The sequence below is a fragment of the Haliaeetus albicilla genome, chromosome 11 (genome assembly GCF_947461875.1).
Source record: "Haliaeetus albicilla chromosome 11, bHalAlb1.1, whole genome shotgun sequence".
NCBI lineage: Eukaryota > Metazoa > Chordata > Aves > Accipitriformes > Accipitridae > Haliaeetus > Haliaeetus albicilla.
In genome coordinates, this window is record NC_091493.1 from 7,782,968 (window position 1) to 7,806,767 (window position 23,800).

Sequence of the window (23,800 nt, forward strand, 5' to 3'; positions counted from 1 at the left end):
GTGAATTTTATCAGTAGTCTCTTGATAGTGTTTATTTAAACTCTGCACCTTATGAGGTACAGTTCCTCAAAATATCAGCCCTTACCAGGCTGATGTGGAGAATTACCTCCCTAGTTTGGAGCCCCAGGTTCGGACAGTGCCAGTTTGTTTCCAGTGCATGAAGACAATGAGCACAAGGACTTGTTGCCAACACATAGAAAGCAGCTTTCGTGTGATGGTGCTGTTGTGGTTGCTCATTGAAATTCATTTGTAGAGAATGATACACGGAGAAAGCTTTGAGGTAAATAGCATTATGAATCAGTACATTAAATCTTCTTTTCTTCGTCTGTGGTACACATGTTGGTTGTCATGAGTGAAATGCCACTGAAATGATGGTGAAGGGTAGGAAGATGTCAAAAGATGGGAGGCAAGAGGATCCTAATACTGACCTCACACCCCCGCCCCCCCAACAAACCATGTATTAACTGGAGGTTGCCTGTATAAAGAAAAGCCAACCACCACCCCCAGGCCCCCAAAAAACCCCAAACAAACAACACCCTCCCCCCCGCCCCCCCAAGCCCTCAACAAAATCAAACCTCTCATTGTCACTTGGCACCTCTGATGTGACTGGAGTCCTCAGAAATGGGCAAATTAGTGTTTTGCTAACTGGGGTCCACAGTACGAGTGCAGTGGATGGGGCTGTTGCATGATGCCTGCTACCTCTTCCACGCTCCCCCAGCTAGCTTGGTGGGAGGGTAGAGATCCAAGGGGAAAAGTTGACATAGGAATCTGTGGATGTACCTAAAGAGGGGTGCATAGTCGTAAATGTGGCAGTGACATAATCTGGACACATCTTGAACAATTGCTGTCATGGCTGTTGGTAATGTGTGGCTTGTGTGTAATGTGTCTTAATGGGCACAGAAGGGAGAGAATTATTGCAATGAAGTCTCTGACCTCTCCTGATTTTTTTTTTTTTGTGAGACTCGTAAGGAAGTAGCCAAAGCATTCTGCAGAGTAGGTCACAGCATGTGGAAACATGATCTGTAACCTGCCAGTCCTGCACATACATGAGGCACGTAACACTTCTGTGAGAGAGCTGCATTAGTAGAGAGACCGTACAAATCCTGTCATAGGAACAGGCATACAAGGGAGGAGCAAGCTCTCACAGGCAGGGATAGTTGTAAATATGTGTTTTGCTGAAATATTGTTGCTGCTTTTATAAGATGCATAATTAATATTATAAACCTTATTGTTCAGAGTGGCAATTTGCAGGTCCTTTGGATGGGGATATGGAGCTGTTGGAAACATAAACATCTCATCTAGCAATTTCTTCAGCAGCGTGTTGTGCCTTTTATTGTCTGAATCTGCCTGGGAGTGGCTTTAAGATCCAGTAACCTGATCTTTTATCACTCTTGGAGGCTTCCTTTTCTGGTATGCCCTGATGCATTCAACACATGTCGGTATTGTACGCGACCGGCAATCAGAGCAATTCCGGCTCACTTTCTCGGTCTGCAAGAAACGGCAAATCATCCACTGGTGAATGCTTCTCAGACTTGTCAGCCGTCTGCAGCTAATTTCTGTGTTGCTCATCAACCCCATTTAAGAGACTGGAAGTGCTGTGGATGACCAAGCTAGAAAGCATTGACAAGATCTTATCTCAGGAGTAAAGACTAGTTAAGAATGAGAGAGCAAAACGGTTTTTCTTTTCTTTAGAGGAATCAGAGTGATGTGAGAACACCCAGTTTCTCACTGAGGAAAACAGAACAAGGCTATGAGCAATTCAAGGCTGTGCAGGAGGAGCAGAGACTGCCTTTAAACAGCAGTTATTCTATTACTTGTCTGAGAAACGTCAGCGGATGGACTTTGGTTTCAGTGCTGTGAATATTTGCAGTGGCTTTGCATGTTGGAATACGAGCAGTGATCTCTTTTATTCCCCTTTCCCTGTATATTTACCTGCTGAAAAATGAGTGAGGAAGCAAAAGAGAAAAATGCTAAACCAGCTCACAGGAAAAAGAAAGGAAAAAAGGTAACTCCCTATATAGACAGCCTGCTGTAATGCCTTTTTCTAGTCATTTTGTGTTCTAGCAGTTTGCTTCTGGGTGTGGAGTGGCTTTGGTTTGATAATTTGTTTAGAATAAGGATGATGGTAGAATCGGGATGGTTTTGTTTATGCTAGATGCTGATGGGTGTGTTCTTTGCTAGAATCAGTAATACCATCACAACTCGGTTGTTTTGCATTATTTAAATATTCCAGTGTTTAAATATATATTAGTTACAGAATTTCAATGTGGTTATAGTTTTCATAGTGTATTGCAAACACAGGATTAACATGTAAACAGGTATCTAAATGAAGCCTTTTTAAAAGGAGAGACTGATAATCAACATGTGCTCTTGTAAATGAATATTATGGACATTGCTAAGAAAAGCAAGTTTTACAATAAGTTTTTATTTTTAAAAAGCAATGTTTTCTTACTGTATGCCACTGATCACTTTTATATATTTTGGGGGCTTGGAAATATTGTGGTTGAACTAAACTCTGGAATAAAATTCCAGTTTCAGTGGAATTAAATTATGTTATGGTGTAAGTCTTTTGCCTGAGACTGTACTTAGAAAAATGAATTTGATTATTACCTTCTATGTTGCAGTTTTTTGCTTTCCTGATATCCATGTAATTTCCCCCTCCCATTTTGAAATGGATGATTTTCATGTGTTTGCACTGAACAGCCAGATTGTTAAATGTAGGAAGTTGACTTCTTCAGGTTTTTCTAACTCGTATTTTAAATATTAAATCTGTATATTAATATATAATGTGAATTTCCTCAAGTACTGCAGAAAGACATCTGAAAGGTTTATCATTGTTGCAGAGAATATATTCAGACTCCCACCCTTTATTTTCTGAGTGTATGTTTGCCTTCCTACCATATGAAAGTGTATGACAGCCTCATAGTTAATCCATTTCCTCGGTGAAGGATTCAGTAAAGATTGTTGAAAAAGCAAATTAAACCAGATTGGCCCCTCTATTCTCCCAGAATTGCAAAGAGCAGCTTTGGAAAGAAGCAGGGAAAAATATCATTGAAATCACTTTTAATGGTAAATTACGAATACCTTCCTGACATACAAAATGCTTCCGTCAGGCATGATAGATTGCCTCAGGACTAGAAGATATATCTACAACTAAATTCTGGGGTGGGTTTTAAATTTTGACAGTGTTAATACTTTTACTCTGTTATACAAATTATTTTTATGGTGTTCACAATCTAGTTGTAGTTTTATAGCACAAGCCAAGTTTCATGGCTTAAGCTCATATAGATCCATGTCTTCTAGAGGACCAACCCAACAGCCAACAAGACAGAGCAGCCCAGGTGATTTAGGATTAAGCAAAGTTTGGAGTCTCACCTGTTATTCCAGCAATGACTGGTGATAGTCTACCTGTATCTTTACCTTGTAAAGGTGATAATATCTGTGGGCAGGTGGCTGCAGCTGCCCAGTCCAAATCCACCCTCTATTGACTGGTACAGTGTGTCAGTGGTCTTGGGGGGGGGGTGGAGGAAACTGTCGGACACGTTTACATTTGTGAGCTGCTGCTGTGAGCATTGAAGGCCAATGGCACAATGCTCAGTTGATGTCTTGCAAGGTAATAGTAAAGCCTACCGTTCTGTGCCTCGAGCCTTTGCTACACCAGCTGTAGCTAACACCAGGGTGTGACTGCAAACCATTACGTTTCAATATGGAGTGGCTAGAGCTTTTTAAACCTGCAGGAAGTGTTGTTTCACTGCTCTGTTTGATTTTCCTTCATGCTGTCGGAATTTTTGAGACTGCTGGGATATGCTGTATCAGGCTGAGGCGTGTCCCTCATGACAAGCGCACATCGAGGCTGCTTACATGTCAGTGTTAAATGCAGGCTTGGGCCAGAATGTGCCTGATGGAAAGGGAACTACTCTTCTTTTTTAAACAAGAAGCAACTGTTTCTTCTGGTCCTAGTAGGAATTTTCTCTGCTTTTCACATTTCATTGGGGGAAGGTTTTAAATGTATTGTTTTGATTCAGAAGATGACTCTCTGACCAAGGAAGAAGCACTTAGTTAACTCAGGAATGCTCTCCAAGAAGAGTTTGATAAACAAATGGTGTTTGACTATAAACTCCTGAGCCAGGTGAAAGCTTAACTGGGTCTGAGATTCCAGTGAGTTACAACCACCTGTCCATCCTAAAAGTAGGTATCCTGAAATGGGTATTTCCATGGCTGCCTTCCTGTTCTCTTTAGATAGTTCCTTCTTTTGGCAGCTGTGCTTTCTCCATATTTAGCCTTTCCTTTGCCTTCTGTCTCATCTTCAGAGCAGAGTCATGGCAAGTCTTCCTTCTGCTCTTTGATTGCTGAGGTACTCATTCATATCCCATTCCCTCTTTATCAACTCTAGGTTCTCCTGTTCTTACACAATTTCTGAAATAAAGATACAGAAAGAGCAGGAGGACAGCAATGGAAAGGTCGTACAGTTTGCTATAGGGAAGCCACAATCGGTAGTGTGTGTTCTGATTTTCCAGAGCTGTATGATTAAGATGTACCCCAAAAATAAGCTTTAACCTGGCAAACAGTGTCTCACTTTTGAGCACAGACACATACAATAACTGCATTTAGAACAGATTGGCCACAGCAGAAAATTTTCCACGAGTATGCTGAAAATTTCAATCTAGATAGAGAGGAGGAAGATAAGAAACAAATCGGTAGGTGTTGCTGAGATTTATTTTGAAGGATGGACAACTTAGATGAAAGCAGAACAATACTGTGTTTAGCACTGTGGTATTAAGTGGGGATACAGCTTTCAAAGGATGATGAAAGTACTGCATCAATATTTATTGCTGAGGCTACATTGAACAGGAATAGCTCTGATAGAATAGGAAGCCTAATAAGTTTCTCTGTTCCATCCTTCAGGGTTCCTCTCTACCAGCAGCCTGTGCCTTTTGCACTTGAGCTTCAGTTGTCCTGCAATTTCCAGTCACGCTTTTACAGAGTCAGTGTTTTGAAACTGTCAAGTTGAATCCCTAGGCGTTATGGAGTGGCTTTATCTTGTATGTTTGTGTCATCACTTTTCAGTAAATTTTGGAATCTCAGTTATAGAGGAGCACTGAACTTGGCTGTCACTAGAGATGCAAGATGTGTTTTGATTTTTAACAAAAGAGAAGTATTCTTTCCTCTTCTCCTACAAACTACCAGAATGAAATTAGCCATGAAAATATTTGTGGTCCTCTGAAGCTTTAAAAGATAATTAGAAGTGCATGAACAAGAAATAAATTAGACCAGCTCAAAACTTATGTAGTAAAAGATTTTTTCAATTTAATTTTACAGTTATTTGCTGGACACCAGTCACTTCTGAGTAGTGGGAAATTTCACATTAAATTCTCATACCAGAAGCTTTGCTGGAAATGCATATTTTTTTTTGTTTTGGGGAATCTTTCATTCCCCTCTTCCTCTGCCCCCTCCAAGATCTTCAGACAACCTGCACAATTAATGTTGCTGATGTGTATCTCAGTATGTGTAGCATAAATTAGTAATGAAAGCTCCTAACAGAAATGTGTAGAGTTTATTCGTAAATGTACATAGGAGAGAGTTCATGCTGAACTCTTAATGTGATTCTAGAGTAATCTGTTTATTAATCCACTTCACTGCCTTATTTAGTTGATCACTGTAGTATGATTTCAGCATTGTGTTCCATTGCTTTATGTAAAGTATGTATATGCTAGGCTGGGAGGAGTGAGCTGCTTATGCAGCAGATTGAAAATCAGTGCTTGGGGTCAGAATGTTTAGGGTGGCCAACATTATGATTTTGGAGGTTTAGCTCAATCCACTTTTCTTGAGCCAGTAGCCTGGGCTCACCACACTGGGAACACGCTTCGCAATTTCTGCCAGGGAGTATTTTGCTCTGTCTGTAACTCCAAGGTTTGACTCAGCAGCATTAGTGGCTGTCTCCAGAGGCGACTCTTCCATTGTTGCACATGGTTGAAAATCTGGCCAGCAGTGTGCCTTTATTGGGATGAGAAACTTCAAGGGGCATTTGTGTGGGGGTAGGTGCTGAGAGGTCAGAGGTTCTTGGGTGTGATGAGCCATTCCCCACTGTTGTGAAAATGCAGTATCAGTAGTGGTCTGGGAGAAGAGTTGTCCCTGCCTCTGGTGGAGCTGGATCAGGCCCTTTATAGGCAAAGCCTGCCTCTGCTGAAATAGCATCACTGATTTCAGTGGGGACAATATTAGGGGGCCAGAGGTCTTGGCATTTCATCTTTATATGGTCAAATGATTCATCTGTGCATGTATGATTACAGTGGGACTTCTGGTGATCCTAACTCGGCACCTGTGAAGACCAACTTTCATCATGACAACATGAGAAATGGTGTTTTGTTTCTGAGATTCATCATGGTATCACATTTCTTTCAAAGCTGTCTTACAACTAGATTTACTGCTTTGGTTGCTTTAATGAACCAAGTTTCTCTATGTTCAGTTCTCATATACATTGTGGTTGTTGGGGGAGAATATTTGCTGCTGTTTGCTCCCAGTGGAGAAGTACTCATTGCTAATGGTAAAGAAAATGTTCGTGGTAGACTTTTCTAAATTTTCTGTAGCTTTTAATCTATTCATAAAATTAACTTATTACTTGGAGTGTAAATTGATTTCTAAATTTGGGTTGTTCCTGACAAGCTGAGAAATTAAAATCTGCTTAATTTGTAAAATAAAATGCAAAAAGACTCTACAAGGAAACTGTCTCTCTTCTTGTCTTGGTAAATAAGGTTTACACTATGTTGTTAATTTCAAGTTTCTATGGATGATAAATGATTCTTATAGATTTAAATTTGACTGTACGGTGATGGTCTTAAACCTTAATGTGTCAATGCATCCTATGCTGAAAATTTAATTCAATGGCATGATAAAAAGATTTGTTTTGGCCTTGCTTGTCAATTTCTAGTTGTTCAGCTTTAACATCCATTTTATTGATGTGATAGATTCTTAACCTCACATTTGCAGCAGATATATTAAAGAAAAAACAAAGTACAAAAAGCCCCTGGAACTTCTGGAAGATATTCCTCATTTGCATGTCCAAATAGTAGAAGCCCAAGAAAGCAATATGAAGAAGTCTTCAATCATTATGACTATTCTTAACTTACTTGCTCTGTTTTATAAAACTCCAGGCTTTAAAATTGTGTTCCCTTGAATCAAACATATTTAAATTTTCTTGCTGTCTACAATGTTCTGAATTGCCCCAGAAAATTAAAATGCATTGATTCCTGTCACCTTGACTGGAGTCACTTTGGTACATAGTAATACCATTGTTTTCTTTTATTTTGTTCCAGTCTAATAAAAACATATGTAATGGCAAGCTAAACATCTCTTTTGAAATGAGCTATTTTAAGTGTTCATTTTCCCTGGGAAAAATATTCTAATTGACATTACCTAGCTTCAGTAGTTTTAGTCAACAGCTCCTAACCCGTAGGTACATATGGTTAAAAAATTTTAAGTAGATGTTATTGTCATAGTCTATACGAAACAGCAAGGTGTACTATGTTGTTGAATTTTTGACATAATTCACTCTGTAGATAAGTGATAGAACTTGTAACCTGAGTGACAATCCTCCCACTTGCTGCTAAATTACCACTATTCCTAAAAAAACAATGATTTTTTTTTTTAAACATGCTTTTTCAACAGAGGAATACTGCAGTTTGTGAGAGAACATGAAACCTGAGGGAGATTTTCGGATCCTGTGACATAAGTTCATCCTACAGTTTTGTGCTTTTTCCAGAAAATTCAGGTGTGAATGGTTCTTGTCCTTCTGAAGGATGGGTCTAGGAAGTAGAAGTACAATTGTGGATAAGTGCTTCAGCTGATTTTTGTTTCTCTTCTTCGTTAATCAAATTTTGCTTCCCTTGTTGTGGGGATTTTCCCATTGCTTCAGTGAGCCATGTTCCCAGTCGGTATAGGACCAGTCATTTCCCAGTGTTGCCTTCTTTGAGGCCTGTGTTGCCTTTTCCTTCTTCCATTTCTTTTTCAGCATTTCTCACTGGGTTTCTGAGCTGTTCCTTCCCTTGAATGACCTCAGCTTTTGCTGTGTGTCCTCCATGAGGAAATTGATGGCCTTGAGTCTGTTTTGGGTTGAATCTTCTGTTCTCCCAATACCTTCCTCACGTTGAACTGGACACTTTATAGTGCCTTTCCATCTCTAGAATAGAGCCTGTACGTTTTCACTAATATTATCACCCAAAGGACTGAGGCCCCAGATGGGGTCTGGTTCCTTGGTGGCCTCTCCTGGGTACGGTTTGGCAGAGCACAAGTGCAATGGGCCATGTTCCAGGATGGCTCGTATGTGGGTCGCTGCTGGTGCCTGGCGCCTCAGCTGGAGGACTTCCAGTGCCTCCTACTCCATAAGCTAGGCACTTACAGTCCAGGTCAGGTTGTCTCCTTTGCAGTAAATTGTTTTGTGTACAGTCAGGTTACAGTTAGATTGGATTACAGAAAGTGGGTTTGAGCTACAAGAGACATGGTGGATCAGCTTCAGTTACATACTGCAGTTTTGCAGTCATCAGTAGGACAGGAAATGATATAAAAGTTTCTGTAATAGTGTTTTTTATTAAACCACTGTGTAAACTTCAGCTTGCTCCAACTTCAACTTATTTTGTATCATATGGAGACCTTTTTCAGGTTCCTTAGAACTCGGAGGGTTCTCTGTTTAGCATCTGGGATTTTCTTTTTCCAAACCCTGTGACCGATGCAATTACAGAATTCAGTAGGTCTTAGTGATAGCACCTAGGCAGGTCTGGTAAGCATTAAAATGCTTATGACATTTATGCAATGGTTATGTCTTAAACTAAAAAGACTTCGACCAATCTGTCAATTACAGATTGAGAAAACTAAATGCAACTGGTGCCCCCCTTTGACTCCCAAAGAAGACCCTAACCCTTACTGGGCATGGGCTTGTTCCTCAGTCCGTTTACCTCACTTCCACTTTGTGGAGGTGGTGGTAGAACCTGCAGCTTTCCTCCACCACTGGCTGACTCCAGGCGGGAGTAGGGGATGTTGCTCTGCAGTGTTTCAGGGCCTACAGAGAGCCAACACCCTGCTGGGAGGGAACTAGCTCGATCACATTTTTGTTGAAAGGTATCTTAGCAGGGAAGAGATGATTACTGAAGTAGGCAATTTAGGGTTTTAAGCTGAAAAAATGGGGGGCAGGGGGTATGTTTTTGAAGCTCCATATTCATTGCAAATGTTGGAGCCAGGGTACCATGACTAGCTGTTGGATCCTTCACTTGCCAAACAGGTTCAGCTTTAGTTTAAATCTTAATGCTATATAAAAACATTTTATTAAATTGGTAAGTGTTAGGTCCTTATTTCAAGTGTTGAAGCTTTTGGTATCTGATCAAACCAACAATATAATGAATTCTTCTTGGTCACTCTACTAAGCGCCTCAGTTTTCAATTTTGGAACATGAGCAATAGTTAAATACTTTATGGAAGTATTAGTAAAGTCCACAGTGTCTTCCAGTTATTTTCTAGCTTGCTGATGGAGGTGCAGATTGTTGCATTCCACTGACTGCCAGGTGTTAGAGCTGCCAGGGTCAGTCAGTTAGTATTTGCTGGATAAACTGAAACAGGCATGAACTTTGCTATCCCTTCATTCCCAAAGCAGCACGGAGTAAACCCTGCCTTTTTTCTTTAGCATTGAAGAGGAGGAATGAACTGGCTGGATGGGGATATGGGCTATTTTCTTTAGAATTTCTTTGATATATAATACACACCGTGTCTTATTACATCTAAATTAAATGCATAGCTAAGTATATTTAAGACACTTAAAGTGCTACCATTACAGACTTGTTTCAGGTTTGCACTGAGAAGAGGTTTTTGTTGCTGAGAATTCTCTATAGCACATTAGCGATTTGTGAATGTAAATAAGGATTGATTTGTCTGAATAATTTTTTTAAGGAGTCGTCATATTGTGAAAGGAATAATATAAAGCAATGTGGTGCTTCATGCTGTTCACCTTTAAGTCTGTTTCAGAGTTTTGTTTAAAACTGCTGTTTAGGGGGAATAATTTTTTGTGTGTGTGTAATAATGGTTATATAACCATTGTGTATTGCTGGTGTGTGTGGCCTTTTTCTTCTAGTTTGATGTAAGTTTATATCAATGTCAAAATGAACAGATAACTGCAAGCTGTGTTCCTCATCTTCTCTTTTTGGATGTGTCATTCATGGCATAATCTGTAGTGAACAATTCTATTAATTCTGTTTTTTTTTTCTTAATGAAATAATATGAAAAAACAAAAGTTAAAAAGAACACCAACAGTTTTTTCCATACTACTTGCTATTTGTGTAATTTTCCCTAATGGCGCTTTTAAGGAGATCCTCTTAGTCAAGTGGTGGTTGATGCTTTTAATCAAGGTTGTATCACTTATTTCTGTTAGTTGGTTTCTAAACTAGAAAGTAAGAATCTTTCTGAAAAGATCTGGAACATATGTAGGATTCACAGTATTGATAAGACCCTGTTAATCTGAATTATTCTAGTGTGCTGGGAATTTATAATTATCTTCAAATTTGTATTGGGGAGTGAATGGGAGAATCTGGGAGAGGAGGAGGTGGTCGAAGAAGTGGGATTTTTAGAAGATCTGTCCAGGGTTGCCTTTCCTTGGGCAGGAGTAGGGACAGGGCATTTGCCCTCTTCTGCTGGTTTCCAGCTTTTTCTTGCTGGGTACCTTTGGCTGGGGCTGTGTCTGAGCTTGTTTGCATATTAAATATATATGGATATACTGATCTTGCAGGCTCTGAGAATAAATAATGTTTGCTATAACACTCTAAAACAGGAACTGCTATATGTGGTGAGGATGAAATTTATCTTGATGGAGATGGCCATCTTCAGGCAAAATCTCAGCTACGTGTGAAGGATGTAAACACAGAACATAGAAGCCTCAGGCAGAGTGCTGTAGGATTCACATGTACCCTAGTCAGATGGGGCTAATGCTATGCAAGTGATGCAGAGGACTCTCTTCTTTCCCCTGCTCCCCTAAACAGACCTGTAATTTCATTTACTTAATTACTGCTCTGTGTTGTTGGGAGGCAGTATCATTACTAATTAGTGATTAATATTTGCAGTAGAATGCTAGTGTGGAGTTATCACAGGGGAAAGCCTTAGCAAATAGAGCAGTGTCACTTTGAATGGTTTTCCAGCTGAAATTTTATTATCAAAGATGGTCTGTGTAATTCCAGCAGCTGGTTCCGCTCATACTCTATTGAGTCTGAAGGACACATCCCAGAGAGGGGTTTTATTTAAGTGTCCTTTTATTATACAAAAATCTAAATATGGGGATGCCAGTCCACCCTAAACCATGGTGGGATCCAGCTATTTCAGTCATCCAGGCACCACAAATTTAAGCCTCTTTGGCACAGAGCGGTTTCTTACATCAATTTTTTTGTCTAACATTTAGTTTTCAAACAAGTTTAGTTTTGAACATTTCATGCTCTTCATATGTGTTTGTTACATAATTCTCGTATAGCTCCATCAAAAGAATGAATGAACTGATAAGTACAAGTGACAATGGAAGCAATTAACCTCTTTCCCTTCATTACTACTTATGCTATGCTGTGTCCCTTGCTTAGAGTCCCTTCCACACCAGTTACATACAACTTCCTGGCATGTCCTTGCCACCTGGTGAGAAACAATTTTCTGTCAATAGGAACATCAGCTGTGAAATAGTTTTGGAAAGTAAAAATAGGAAGAAGTATTTCCTAGTCAGGTGAAATCAGTATCTTTGCTTTTATAGCCAGGAGAGTCATTCTATCACATATCTAAAATGAGCCTCATATGTGGAGAGGGACAGTCCCAGCTGAAAATAAAGTTTTATATTATTTGGGAATGAGTCCATGGAGCATATAAGGATATTATTGGCCCTTTTTTTAAAGAAAGGGTAGAAGTATCATGAGAATAAGGGTAGTGATACATTTTAAGTAATAAAAAGCAGACAGCTAATGTGTATAACAGGGAAGATACGGATCTCAATCAAAGTATAGTTTGAGTTAGCTAATCCAAACCTGCTTATTTTACTGATATTTTAACAGGAAGATAAAAGGTAGTGCAAGGGTGGTACTTACTGTGGTAATACTGTAATCACCTACTAGCAAAGCATTTGAGAGAAAAGGTTTCAAAGCAGCTGTAGCAAACTTGTGTTAAATAAGGTTTTCACACTCTTGTTCTTAAAGCAGATTTCAGCAGCCAGCTTTTATTTAGATACACAGTATGAGAGAAATACTCTAAAAATGTGAAAATTCTGAGGAGTTTTTAAAAATTTGAGGATTTTGTTATGGAACCTCATACTTAGTAATGCAATAAACTTAGCAACTTAGTAAGTCAATAAATGAAAGTATTTGAAGATCAACTGCTGGCAGTTAAAACCAAACAGGGTGTCTGTTCATCTACAGGTATTGATGAAACTATACAGAATAATGAAGTATTGTATTTGCGCTAAGGCCTGTAGGTGATTTGTCTGAAAGCTGAACTTTTGAAAGTGGAATAATGGCCTGAAACATTCTAATTTATGATGCTATTAAACAGAAATTGAAGAGAAAATCCAAGGCTGACTGTTCAGGGTAACTCTTAAACAGGAACATAACTACTTTTATTGAATTTAGGAGTATAGTTAAATTCAAGAACTACAGCCTTTGTTTTCACCTAGCTCTCAAATGTACCAATCAGTTTGGCTAGCTGCATAAATGCTACCCTAATCTGTTTTATGCTGAGCCTGTTAGTGTTACTCTATCACTGGTAATTTATTAATTTTTTTTTTTGGGGGGGGGGGTGTCATATGATCTGTCTGGAAACAATTAAAATTATTTAGAGATTTGAAGTTTTCTTTAAAAAGTTCCCAAACCCTAGAAATAAGAGTCCATGGGTGCTGCATGAACAATACTGTAACAGGGTCCCAGCTTGGGCATTGTGCAGGATGCAGATCCCTTCTGCATTGCCCCCTAGCGTTTCGTTTAAAAAAAAAAAAAACAACCCCACCCCAAACTCCAAAACAGAACCCGAATGCAACAAAACTGAAAAATTATTTGCTTCTACCTTAATTTTTTCTCTCACTGTGCCAAACCTTTGTATTTATTTCAAATGCTGTGTCTGTGCCTTCTCATGAATCTAACTGCATGCTTCTGTTCCCTGTTTTTCCTATTAAACTGGATATAAAGTAAGAGCTCACAACTACGAATATTCTATTTACCTTACCTTTTCCAGGCATTTTTGTGATATCCATGGCTTGACTTACTAATACAGGGATTTTGTCTTTGTCCATGTCTTCTCTTTTCCTTTGTATTACACAAACATACGTATCTAACAGAGAATGATGTCCTTCCTATTCCTTCTCAAGACTCAGGCTTTTCAATCATGTGAAAATCTGCAGTTCTGTTAAATGAAAAGATGTCTTTATAATGAAATGTTTCACTCTGAGCTGTACAGCCAGCCTTTCTGGCTTCTATACTCACTCACAGTTCTGCTTTTAGGTGTTGGCTACAATAAGATCTTGAAAACAAAATTCAGATGGGGCTCACAACTCTGTTTTTCACTTCTCTACACATACATATTTATTTGTAAGGAAGCTCCATTGTGGCAAAACTGACCCCAATGTCAAATTAAATGTGAAGAGGGCAGGGTCAGTTTGGAGGGGCAGTCAGCAGCCCTCTGTGATGACCTTGACAGGAAGAGTTTCTGTGGGCTGCAGTATCAAACTGTTCCCTGTAGTGGAAGCTCTGAGAGTGAGAGGAAGGCAGCGCAGATTCTGCCTAATCTCTGGAGTGGGTGTTTTTATCAGCATATTGCAAAGCATGGTATTTACAACACCTAATTGTAAACTAGGGCTAAACATGGCTTGTTTTCTGGAAATTATATTTAATGAAAGGGACCTATCTACTTGATACTAGCAGATTACTTCCAGTGCACACCAACAAATGTTGGTGGCAGTAAGAAAAAGGAGGCTAGCAATCTAGATAAATTTGAGGCAGGCAAGCTGGCTGCCTTTAAAAAGAGAGTCAGTCTAGCTCAAATCTTAAAGACACTGGAGGAGATATGCCACTCCATGTTTTGGTAGGCTATGCTGTGCAGGAAGAGCAGTGCTTTTCTGACCTGCAGGGCTGCTGGCTGTGACTCCAGCTGCTGTCAAGGGCAATGTGGAAAAGGAAGAATAGGCACTAGTCAGCTACCCTAGTCCTTGTGCCTTTTAAAGACTCCACTGTTTATTAAAATTACCAAGAACCATTTTAAAATGGTTGCATTTTCCTGTAGCAGGTTATTGGGGGGGGAGGGAAGTTGGGGTGTGGGGAGGAATCGGGGAATAGAGTTTGGTAGTGAGATGGAGCAGATGGACAAGAGCCTTCTGTTCTCATAATGCTCACCTCACTGCTTTTGTTATTGCTTTTCCTTCTTGGGTTTTGCATATACTTTAAATTCTATCATTTGCTTTTAGTATACTCCAAAATAGAAGGGGAAATCTGCTTGCAAAGGATGTGGGTAAAGAATGGTCAGCATATCCCTTACTGTCTTTTTTTCTTCAACCATATCTTAGACACCAACAGATCTGCTAGATCAGTTTGCTACATTATAATATTCTCTGAGGTTTAAAGTATATATTAAAAAAAATTCACGGTAATAATAAGATAGCTTACAGTAAGTTCAGGAATAAATTTCTGTATTGCATCTTAGGTCTTTTTCTCACCTTTTGAATTTACTGTGAGTACACTGAGAAATCAAAATGACAAGATTGCCATTGATCCCAATCTTAGTGGTCCTGAAAAAATGTCCTTTTCTCATCTTGTCCAAGTCTCTGTGGGGCAACCTGAAAGGACAGCAAATTTCAGTAAACAGCATGACTACTTTGAATTACTAATGCCAGCATTTCTTCTTTGTAGTCATTCAAGCTTTATGTAGGGTTGGTGTGCCTTGTTCTTTTTAGAGAACTTGGTTTTATAAAATGACTCCAGAAGAAGAGGGCATTATTTTACTGGTTTCCTATTTATCTTGACAATACTACTGATTTTTATTGAGCAAAAGTTCATAAAAACAGGAGTTCATGCTCTTGTCTGAAATAGGAACTGAGTAGATACACGTTATCTTTCCTCTTTGTTCATTTTTCAGAAATCCTCCTGAGTTTTGAAAAAAGAAGGGGAATTTAGGTAGGCACATAAAATATTTTGGAGTGTTTGTACAGTCAGTCTAATAAGGAGTGCTGGAAAGATGAGAAAAAACCCACAATACTTGAACTTGTGCATTTTCCTGTTACCTAGAACATCATCTCTTTAATTACAACACAAAATCTAGACAATAAATACACAATAACACTTTGCCTGTGAGATTGTAAAATTTGGTTTGAGGGCTTTATGTCAAATGCAGTTACTGCTTTGTCTTCTGATGTTTGCTACTTCTGCTTGAAGCTATTTCACAGCTGGGAGGGACAGGACTCATTCTAAAATAGGCAACAAAATGTTAATCTTTGAGAGGCTGGAGTTGTGGTGCAAAATATCAAAAAAGCTTATTAACTACTGTTTAAGATTTGGAACTTAAAGGAATACAGTCAAGAGGACTAGTGAAACAAGGGTATACAATAATTTTTCCAAAGATTTCCTTAATATGATGTAGGGGAACATGGGCAGAAACCAGGTGTGTAATACAGGTTGTTGAAAGTGAGCACACAATCTTTGCCCCTTACACCTGCCACCACATTTCAAGTCCGTAACTAGCACAAAGCTAGAGTAGTCCAGACTCCTACCAAAAACTGTGTTTGTTTATTTTACTCCCATGGCAGGGATTAGTATTGAATAGACTTTTGTCTAAAGCCAAAATTTTCAGAAGGCAAACTAGGAGCAGAGATTACAAAGTGCTCTAATTCTCAAGTGTTGAGCGCTCAGCAGCTTCACTGAAGAGTGGGAGTTGCTTGTCTGTTCAGCAGTTTTAAAATCAGGCTACTTGTTTAGCCCAACTTAGCCTGTGTGGTTTTTTTAAATGCATTACAGCATACTTCTGTGAATGACTATTAACAATGCTATTATGCAATTCTTTGCCATTCATAATGATAGGCATACTGCAGAATGCATGCAGAGATAAATCCAACAAAACTAGGAAGGGATTTATAATTAGAGTATGAGGGAAGGGAGGAGAGAAAGTAGCTATTTGGAACATATTTTCACTTTATGTCTTTATTTCTGAAAACGTGTGATACATCCATCTGGAGCTTAGCAGTATCTGTGCTCAGTCTGTTGGGAAGAGCATGACTGAATGTTCTGACAAGCCTCTTCTCACAGTGGCTTCCATCCCTGGAGTAACTCTCCCCTTACTTGGTTGTACCAGTCATCTGTCTCATAAACTGACTTAAGATCTGAGTTGCAGTTAAAAGATAGTCATGTACAGGAGAGAAGAGGCTGAAAGAATCAGTTGTAGTGTTGGCTTGATCTTTCTTTTCAGGAATTTTAGCAACTTTTTTTGTGGTATGTGTTTTTTTTGTTTTGGTTTTTTTTTAAGTATTCCACCATTATTACATGTGGTGATGTAAGCATTTTACTTTTCATCTCATTACTGGGGTGTGCATTTCAGCAGAAAAGATAGTGTCTTAAAGGCCTGGATATTTAAGCATATAAATAAAGTATATTTAAAAAAGCTACACTGAGGATTGAATATCTGAACTGTTACCACTTTATAAGCATGGTGCTGAATGCATAATGAAATGAAACTGAAAAAAAATCAATTGATTCTGCAGGTTAATTAGAGACTAAGGATGTAAGTGGCCACTTCATTCAGGACTGTACAGAAGAGAGTAGCCTTTTGCATTATTTTCTCATATTTCCAAAGTAACTTCCTGATGCTGTATTAATGACAATAGTAAATAAGTCTGTAGCTCAGTATAGAGATTGATGAGGACCGTTAGCGTTAGGTGGAGTGCAAGCTCGACCTTGGTTGCATTGTGGTCTTTTTCCCTGGTGTCGGTATTTAAACTGATGCCACCTTGTGCTGAGTTACTTACAATTGTTAAACTGTAAAGATGATGCTATATCAAAATGTTTGAGGAGTATTTACATTGCTTTTGATGAGACTGGGGTAGTGGTAAGCTACTGATAGTATAGGAGGATTGACTGAGCAGGGGAACCCAGGCCCTTACAATGAATGTGCAGAATAGCCATGTGAAGTGTTAGCAAGCACTCAGCTCTTGTGTCTAAATGAAAGTCATGAAGAACTGAAAACAATCACCTTATAGGATTGAGACTGTCTTGAAATTTTATGTAGTCTGATTCATTTTATCCTTGGAACATGTACACCCTGGTAGGATTTTTAAATAACCTTTAGATTTTTTCATTAAGTTAATGCATATTAATTCATGGCAGAATGAATCATATCTTGATTCATATTGTACACTGCTTGGATTTAGTCACTAATGCAGAAATTAAAGTGGTCCAAAAAAATAAGCAAATGTCATCTTATTCACTCAATACTATTATTATACATTTCTTCTAAGGTCAGGTTTTCATATAATGATATTATGATGCAAACAAACACATCACTCCTCTAGGCCTTTAACACGTAATTTAAAGGAAAAATGAGTCTTCTTAACAAAGAACCCATGTCTAGAATATGAACAGTACACCATGATGAATAAATGTGGAGCTATTATTCTAACTGTGATTCAACAGGACAGATAGGCAAGCTGTCCTTGTTCTGTTTGCCAGAGGGGAGGAAAAAAACCAAAAAAACAACACCCTCCCCCCCCCCCCAAAACACCCCAAACCCAACACCAAGCCCAAAACAACAAGCAGGGATGGAGTAGACACTTCAATTTCAAACTTGGCTTTAGTCTTTGCTCAGAAGCGTATTGTTCATTGAAATCAATGGATTGGGAGGAAAGTATGGAAGAACCGAGTCCTTATCTGCATCTGACTGCATTGTTTCCCATAGTAAAGCATTACCAAATCCAAACCTCAGGCAACTGTCTACTTCTATTGCCAAAAAGAGAAATGTGACTACCCTGGAATCATAGAATGGTTTGGGTTGGAAGGGACACCTTCCACTAGACCAGGTTGCTCAAAGCCCTATCTAGCCTGGCCTTGAATGCTTCCAGGGAGGGGGCATCTACAACCTCTCTGGGCAACCTGTGCCAGTGCCCCTTGCAGTGAAGAGCTTCTTCCTTACATCTAACTTAAATCTACCCTCTTGCAGTTTAAACCCAGTACCCCTTGTCCTATCACTACACGCCCTTGTAGAAAGTCCCTCTCTGGCTTTCCTGTAGGCCCCTTTTAGATACTGGAAGGCTGCTATAAGGTCTCCCTGGAGCCTTCTCTTCTCCAGGCTGAGCAACCCCAACTCTCTCAGCCTGTCTTCATAGGAGAGGTGCTCCAGCCCTCTGACCATCTTCGTGGCCCTCCTCTGGACTTGCTCCAACAGCTCCATGTCTTCCTTATGCTGGGGGCTCCAGAGCTGAACGCAGTACTCCAGGTGGGGTCTCATGAGAGCAGAGTAGAGGGGGAGAAACGCCTCCCTCGACCTACTGGTCATGTTTCTTTAGATGTAGCTCAGCATACAGTTGGCTTTCTGGGCTGCAAACGTGCATGGCTGGGTCATGTTGAACTTCTCATCAACTGACATCCCCAAGTCCTTCTCAGGGCTGCTCTCAATCCATTCTCTGCCCAGCCTGTATTTGTGCTTGGGTTTGCCCTGACCCATGTGTGGGACCTTGCACTTGGCCTCGTTGCACTTCATGATGTTCTCATGGGCCCATGTCTCAAGCCTGTCAAGGTCCCTCTGGATGGCATCCCTTCTTTCCACTGTGTCAACCACACAACATAGCTTGGTGTCATCAGCAAACTTACTGAGGGTGCTCTTGATCCCACTGTCCATGTTGCTGACAAAGATGTTAAACAGCACCAGTCCTGATACCAACCCCTGAGGAATGCCACTCGTCACTGGTCTCCATTTGGACATTGAGCCATTGACCACAACTCTTTGAGTGTGACCATCCAGCCAATTCCTTATCCACATAGTGGTCCATCTGTCAGATCTGTGTCTCTCCAATTTAGAGACAAGGATGTCATGAGGGATGGCATCAAATGCTTTGCACAAGTCCAGCTAGATGATGTCTGTTGCTCTTCCCTTATCCACTAATGCTGTAACCCTGCCATAGAAGGCCACCATATCTGTCAGGCGTGATTTGCCCTTAGTGTAGCCATGTTGGCTGTCACTGATCACATCCTTATTTTCCGTGTGCCTTAGTATAGTTTCCAGGAGGATGTGCTCCATGATCTTACTGGGCACAGAGGTGAGACTGACCGGCCCATAGTTCCCCAGGTCTTCCTTTTTTCCCTTTTTAAAAATGGGGGTTATGTTTCTTAGTCAGTGGAAACTTCCTTGGACTGCGACAACTTCTCAAATATGATGGATAGTGGCTTAGCCACTTTATCTGTCAGTTGCCTCGGAACCTGTGGATGCACCTCATCAGGTCCCGTGGACTTGTGCACCTTCAGGTTCCTTGGTCTTAAATCTGATCTTCTCCTACAGTGGGTGGTTCTTCATTCTCCCAGTCCCTGCCTTTGCTTTCTGTGACTCGGGCAGTGTGGCTGGAGCACTTGCTGGTGAAGACTGAGGTAAAAAAGTCGTTGAGTACCTCAGCCTTCTCCATGTCCCAGGTAACCAGGTCTCCTATTTGCTTCCAGAGAGGGCCCACTTTTTCCCTAGTCTTCCTTTTATCACCGATGCACCTACAAAAATCTTTTGTGTTGCCCTTGATGTCTCTGGCTATATTTAATTCTGTCAGGGCTTTGGCTTTCCTAACCTGATCCCTGGCTGCTCGGACAATTTCTCTTTATTCCTCCCAGGCTACCTGTCCTTGCTTCCACCTTCTGTAGGCTTCCTTTTTGTGTTTGAGCTTGTCCAGGAGCTCCTTGTTCATCCATGCAGGCCTCCGATGTTTTCGCCCGACTTCCTCTCTGTTGGGATGCATTGCTTCTGGACTTGGAGGAGATGATCCTTGAATATTAACCAGCTTTCTTGGGCCCCTCTTCCCTCCAGGGCTTTATCCCATGGTAGTCTAACAAGCAGATCCCTGAAGAAGCCAAAGCCTCTCCTGAAGTCCAGGGTAGTGAGCTTGCTGTGTGCTCTCCTTGCTGCCCTAAGGATCTTGAACTCCACCATTTCATGGTCACTGCAGCCAAGACTGCCCTTGAGCTTCACATTCCCACCAGCCCCTTCTTGTTGGTGAGAGGAAGGTCCAGTATAGCACCTCTCATCGTCTCCTCTGTCACTTGGAGAAGGAAGTTGTCATCAATGCACTCCAGGAACCTCCTGGATTGCTTATGCCCAGCCGTGTTGTCCCTCCAACAGATATCAGGATGGTTGAAGTTCCCCATGAGGACCAGGGCTTGGGAACATGAGGCTGCTCCTGTCTATAGACTGAGTGGATGAGGGCCTCTTCCTGCTTGAGTGGCCTGTAGCAGACCCCCACTATAATGTTACCTGTCCCTGCTTTCCCTTTAATCCTGACCCATAGGCTCTTGGTCAGCTCCTCATCCATCCCCAGGCAGAGCTCTATGCACTCCAGCTGGTCATTGACATAGAGGGTGACACCCCCTCCTTGTCTCCCTACCTGTCCTACCTAAAGAGCCTGTATCCTTTCATTCCAACGCTCCAGTCATTAAAGCCATTACAGCAGGAAAGTCATTGTAATATCTACAGTTTACAGAATGAGTTTAAATTATTGTTGTCTACAACAGTTTCATATTTGTGTCACTGAGATGAAAAAAAATACACTTTTGGTAATATATATGATGTATAACCAAAGATGCAACGTTTCATGTTTTCTCCTCCAGCTTCAGCGTTAGTATTTGCAGCTTTTGCAGTTTGTAGGTTTTTGAGATTTTGTGGGACCTTCATGCTTCACCTGAATTGAATGGAACTTGTTAACAACTTTGTGCTCGCAAAAAATCCAAGTTGATAAGAATGTAATCAATGATTTGGGGAGGGAGGCAAAAAAGATGAGATTTGGGGCATCTGCCTTGAAAGTGGGTTATCATCTAAACTTGACATGCCATTGTCTTTCTTTGTCTATATTTATTGTAGTGAAAAGTAGATATATACTGCTTCTAAATCCAAATTTGCTATGCGTTTCCTTCGTACTTGTTCTGAATGGGTATAAATGGCAACCAAATCTACAAGGCACACAGGGATTGGTACCTTAATACTAGCGTTTGCTGGCCCAGTTGCGGGGGTATCCTGAAACAAGTAGTCACAAAAGTAGAGACAAGGTACAGCCTTTCAAGGCAAGCTGTAGTAGTTCCTAAAGTATAAATACCTGGAAATGAAGATGTGGGCTTTTTATATCCGTTTAACAATCGCTGTCATTATACTTTCATTTCTTGTTTATAGTTGCGTTTATTTGAAATTAATAGGGTCAGTGAAACTCTTTACTGCTATTATATTGCGATATTTATGTGTCTTCATATCTGAACTGCCCATTAAAGTTAAAAGTGAGAATTCAACAACTGCTATGAACATAGGAACAGCCACACACTGTATGCTGAGAAATTTGTGGGTTTTCCCTTGCAGTTTTTTGTTTCTATAAACATCCAGGAAATAGTAGCTTGCTTACAGCCAGGACCTCTTATGACTTGTAAACATGATATGAGGGTGTATAACAACAGTGAGTTTAAACTCAGCTGATAGCTCATCCGGTGAGGATTTACATTTTTGACTTACCTCCAACACTTCCGTTGCTTCACAGGGGCAAGGGTGTGCATCTGAGGCAATGGAGGCTGCAGTGAAAAGTGGTAACCATAGCGTAAAACTTAGTTACTCTTTCTAGGTGTTATATTTTTATTACATATCAATGGTTGTTGAATATCTAAATAGCGCTAAGAGAATTATAGAAGTTTTGGGGAATTACGTGAGTTACGTACTTGCACATCTTTGTTTAGAATTGCTGTGTATTCATTCTTTTTCATGAGGTTTTTTATAATCATTTTAAACCCACACCCCTTAGAACTTTTCTTAAATGACTAGTTAACTAAGGCCTAAGTGGCTTTTCATTTTAAATGTTTTGTAACCCTATGAGGAATTTAAAGGAAAGAATCTATTTTGGTTGACTATGACAACTTTTCTTTTGATTTTTGCTAGAAAATGTATGCATCACCCAGCTGAAAAAATGATTGGCACTTCACTAATTTTAAGTAATTCAAATAATTACAGCAAGCAAATTCTTTCAGTAGCATGATCCATTGCCAGGATAAGCATTAGCACTAATGGCTATCTCAGCAAAATCTTCTGTGGCAGCACAAAATGGCAGTGCTGGCAGCCTATTTTGTGATGAATTATGTTGTGAAAAATGATAAGGTCTGCATGCTTATGGAGAAGCAAGAAAGGTACGTTCCATTTCAGTTGAAATTTAGGGACCAAACCTCAGGTATATAAAACCACTATTAACTGCAAAATGTCTCAGTAATCCTTTACGCAAACGTGCCATGTTTTGAGTTCTGTATCTACATAGGGCCACAGTGCTAGCTACATTCAGGCAAGATGTGACCAGAGGGGCCTGGCATTGATCTCAGCCCTCAGCATGGTATTTCTAACGTGTAAACGTTCTCATCTGCTATAACAGCCAGGAAGTCTGGTGATGGTCCCTGGGGTTTGTTCCCCTCCTCCGACACCAAGAGGGTGGATCCTTAGTGATCCTTTCTATGCTTTGTAGCACAGGACTGTTGTGCAGCTACTAGTGTACATCCTTGTTTTTGCTAGCTTTAGTACAACCAAAGAACTGTAAATGAAAAATAGAGCAGGTTTTTTGGAGGAATTCAAAGTATGTTAGGGGAACATACAGATGGAAGCCTGGTCCCTTTGACATGGTGGTATCAGCAAAATAATCTGCACAAGCTGCCAGAAAGATGCAAGCTGGAGGGTGTGATTGAAGCCTGACCTTCCAGAGTGAGCTTAAAGGAGTGTGTTCAACATAGAGTACAAACATAGAAGGTATCATCCTTATCTGCTCAACTTGGTCCATAATGAAAACTTACCATAAAGCTTGAAAAGAAGAGAGGAAAAAAAAAATCAGAACTGTATTTACTTGTGTATTCATTGTAATTTATCTGTTTGTTTATTTTGGCTACTGGCTGTTGATTATTTATGTACATTTCAAGTACAAGAACTTTGGGGAAATAGTGTTTCAGTATAATATCTAAATATAGACAAGTGGGTTTGCTTGCATTAATATCTACCCAAATAAATGATCTCATTACATGCAGATACAGAAATATCCATGATATGTGATGGAATGCAAGATGTATATTGTTCAGAGTAGCTATTTTATTTATTAAGATACCTCTGTAGCAAGAAGGCCTTAATGTGTGAAGAAACCAGGTAACAGAACTCTTTTTATTTCCCTCTCCTTTGCTCTGTATAAAAAAGACATTTCCTTTAGGCTTTGATTGCCATTAGAAGTCCTTCAACCAACTGCAAAACTGCGCGTTACAGAAACGGAGGAAAATATTTTCAAATATAAATGCTATACCTAAGAGATAGAGACATTTTGGCTATTCTGGTTACTATGGTGAGATCTGTGGAGGATGCCTGTAGCACATCAGTCTCTCTGTTCTTTAAGCAGACTGTTCTTAATTTCCTAGGATTGTTTACAAGCTGTAATGATATTAATCTATTTGTATCCTCTTTCAGCACTTCCTTTGCTTTGCAGTGCAATCCCCTTAATATAGATTGACTGGAGAAGAACAGATTTGTCCTTCTTGCTGTCTGTCTGAAGTGCCCTGTGTGACTAGAGAGCAAGGCTGTCAGGGGAA

The 23,800-nt window shown here is 40.0% G+C and overlaps 1 protein-coding gene across 3 annotated transcripts in view; it reads left to right on the forward strand.

Moving 5' to 3' along the window:
* ANK3 (ankyrin 3) overlaps window positions 1–23,800 on the forward strand; it is a 381,574-nt gene that overhangs the window by 65,511 nt on the left and 292,263 nt on the right. The window contains exon 1 of one of the 3 annotated variants that reach the window (XM_069796005.1): window positions 774–2,005. The exons of the other annotated variants lie outside the window; for them this stretch is intronic. Within the exon in view, the coding sequence (XP_069652106.1) occupies window positions 1,943–2,005 (63 nt within the window). The 5' untranslated portion in view covers window positions 774–1,942. Of the gene's footprint in view, window positions 1–773; window positions 2,006–23,800 lie in introns of those variants that run through there. 3 annotated transcript variants of the gene reach the window in all.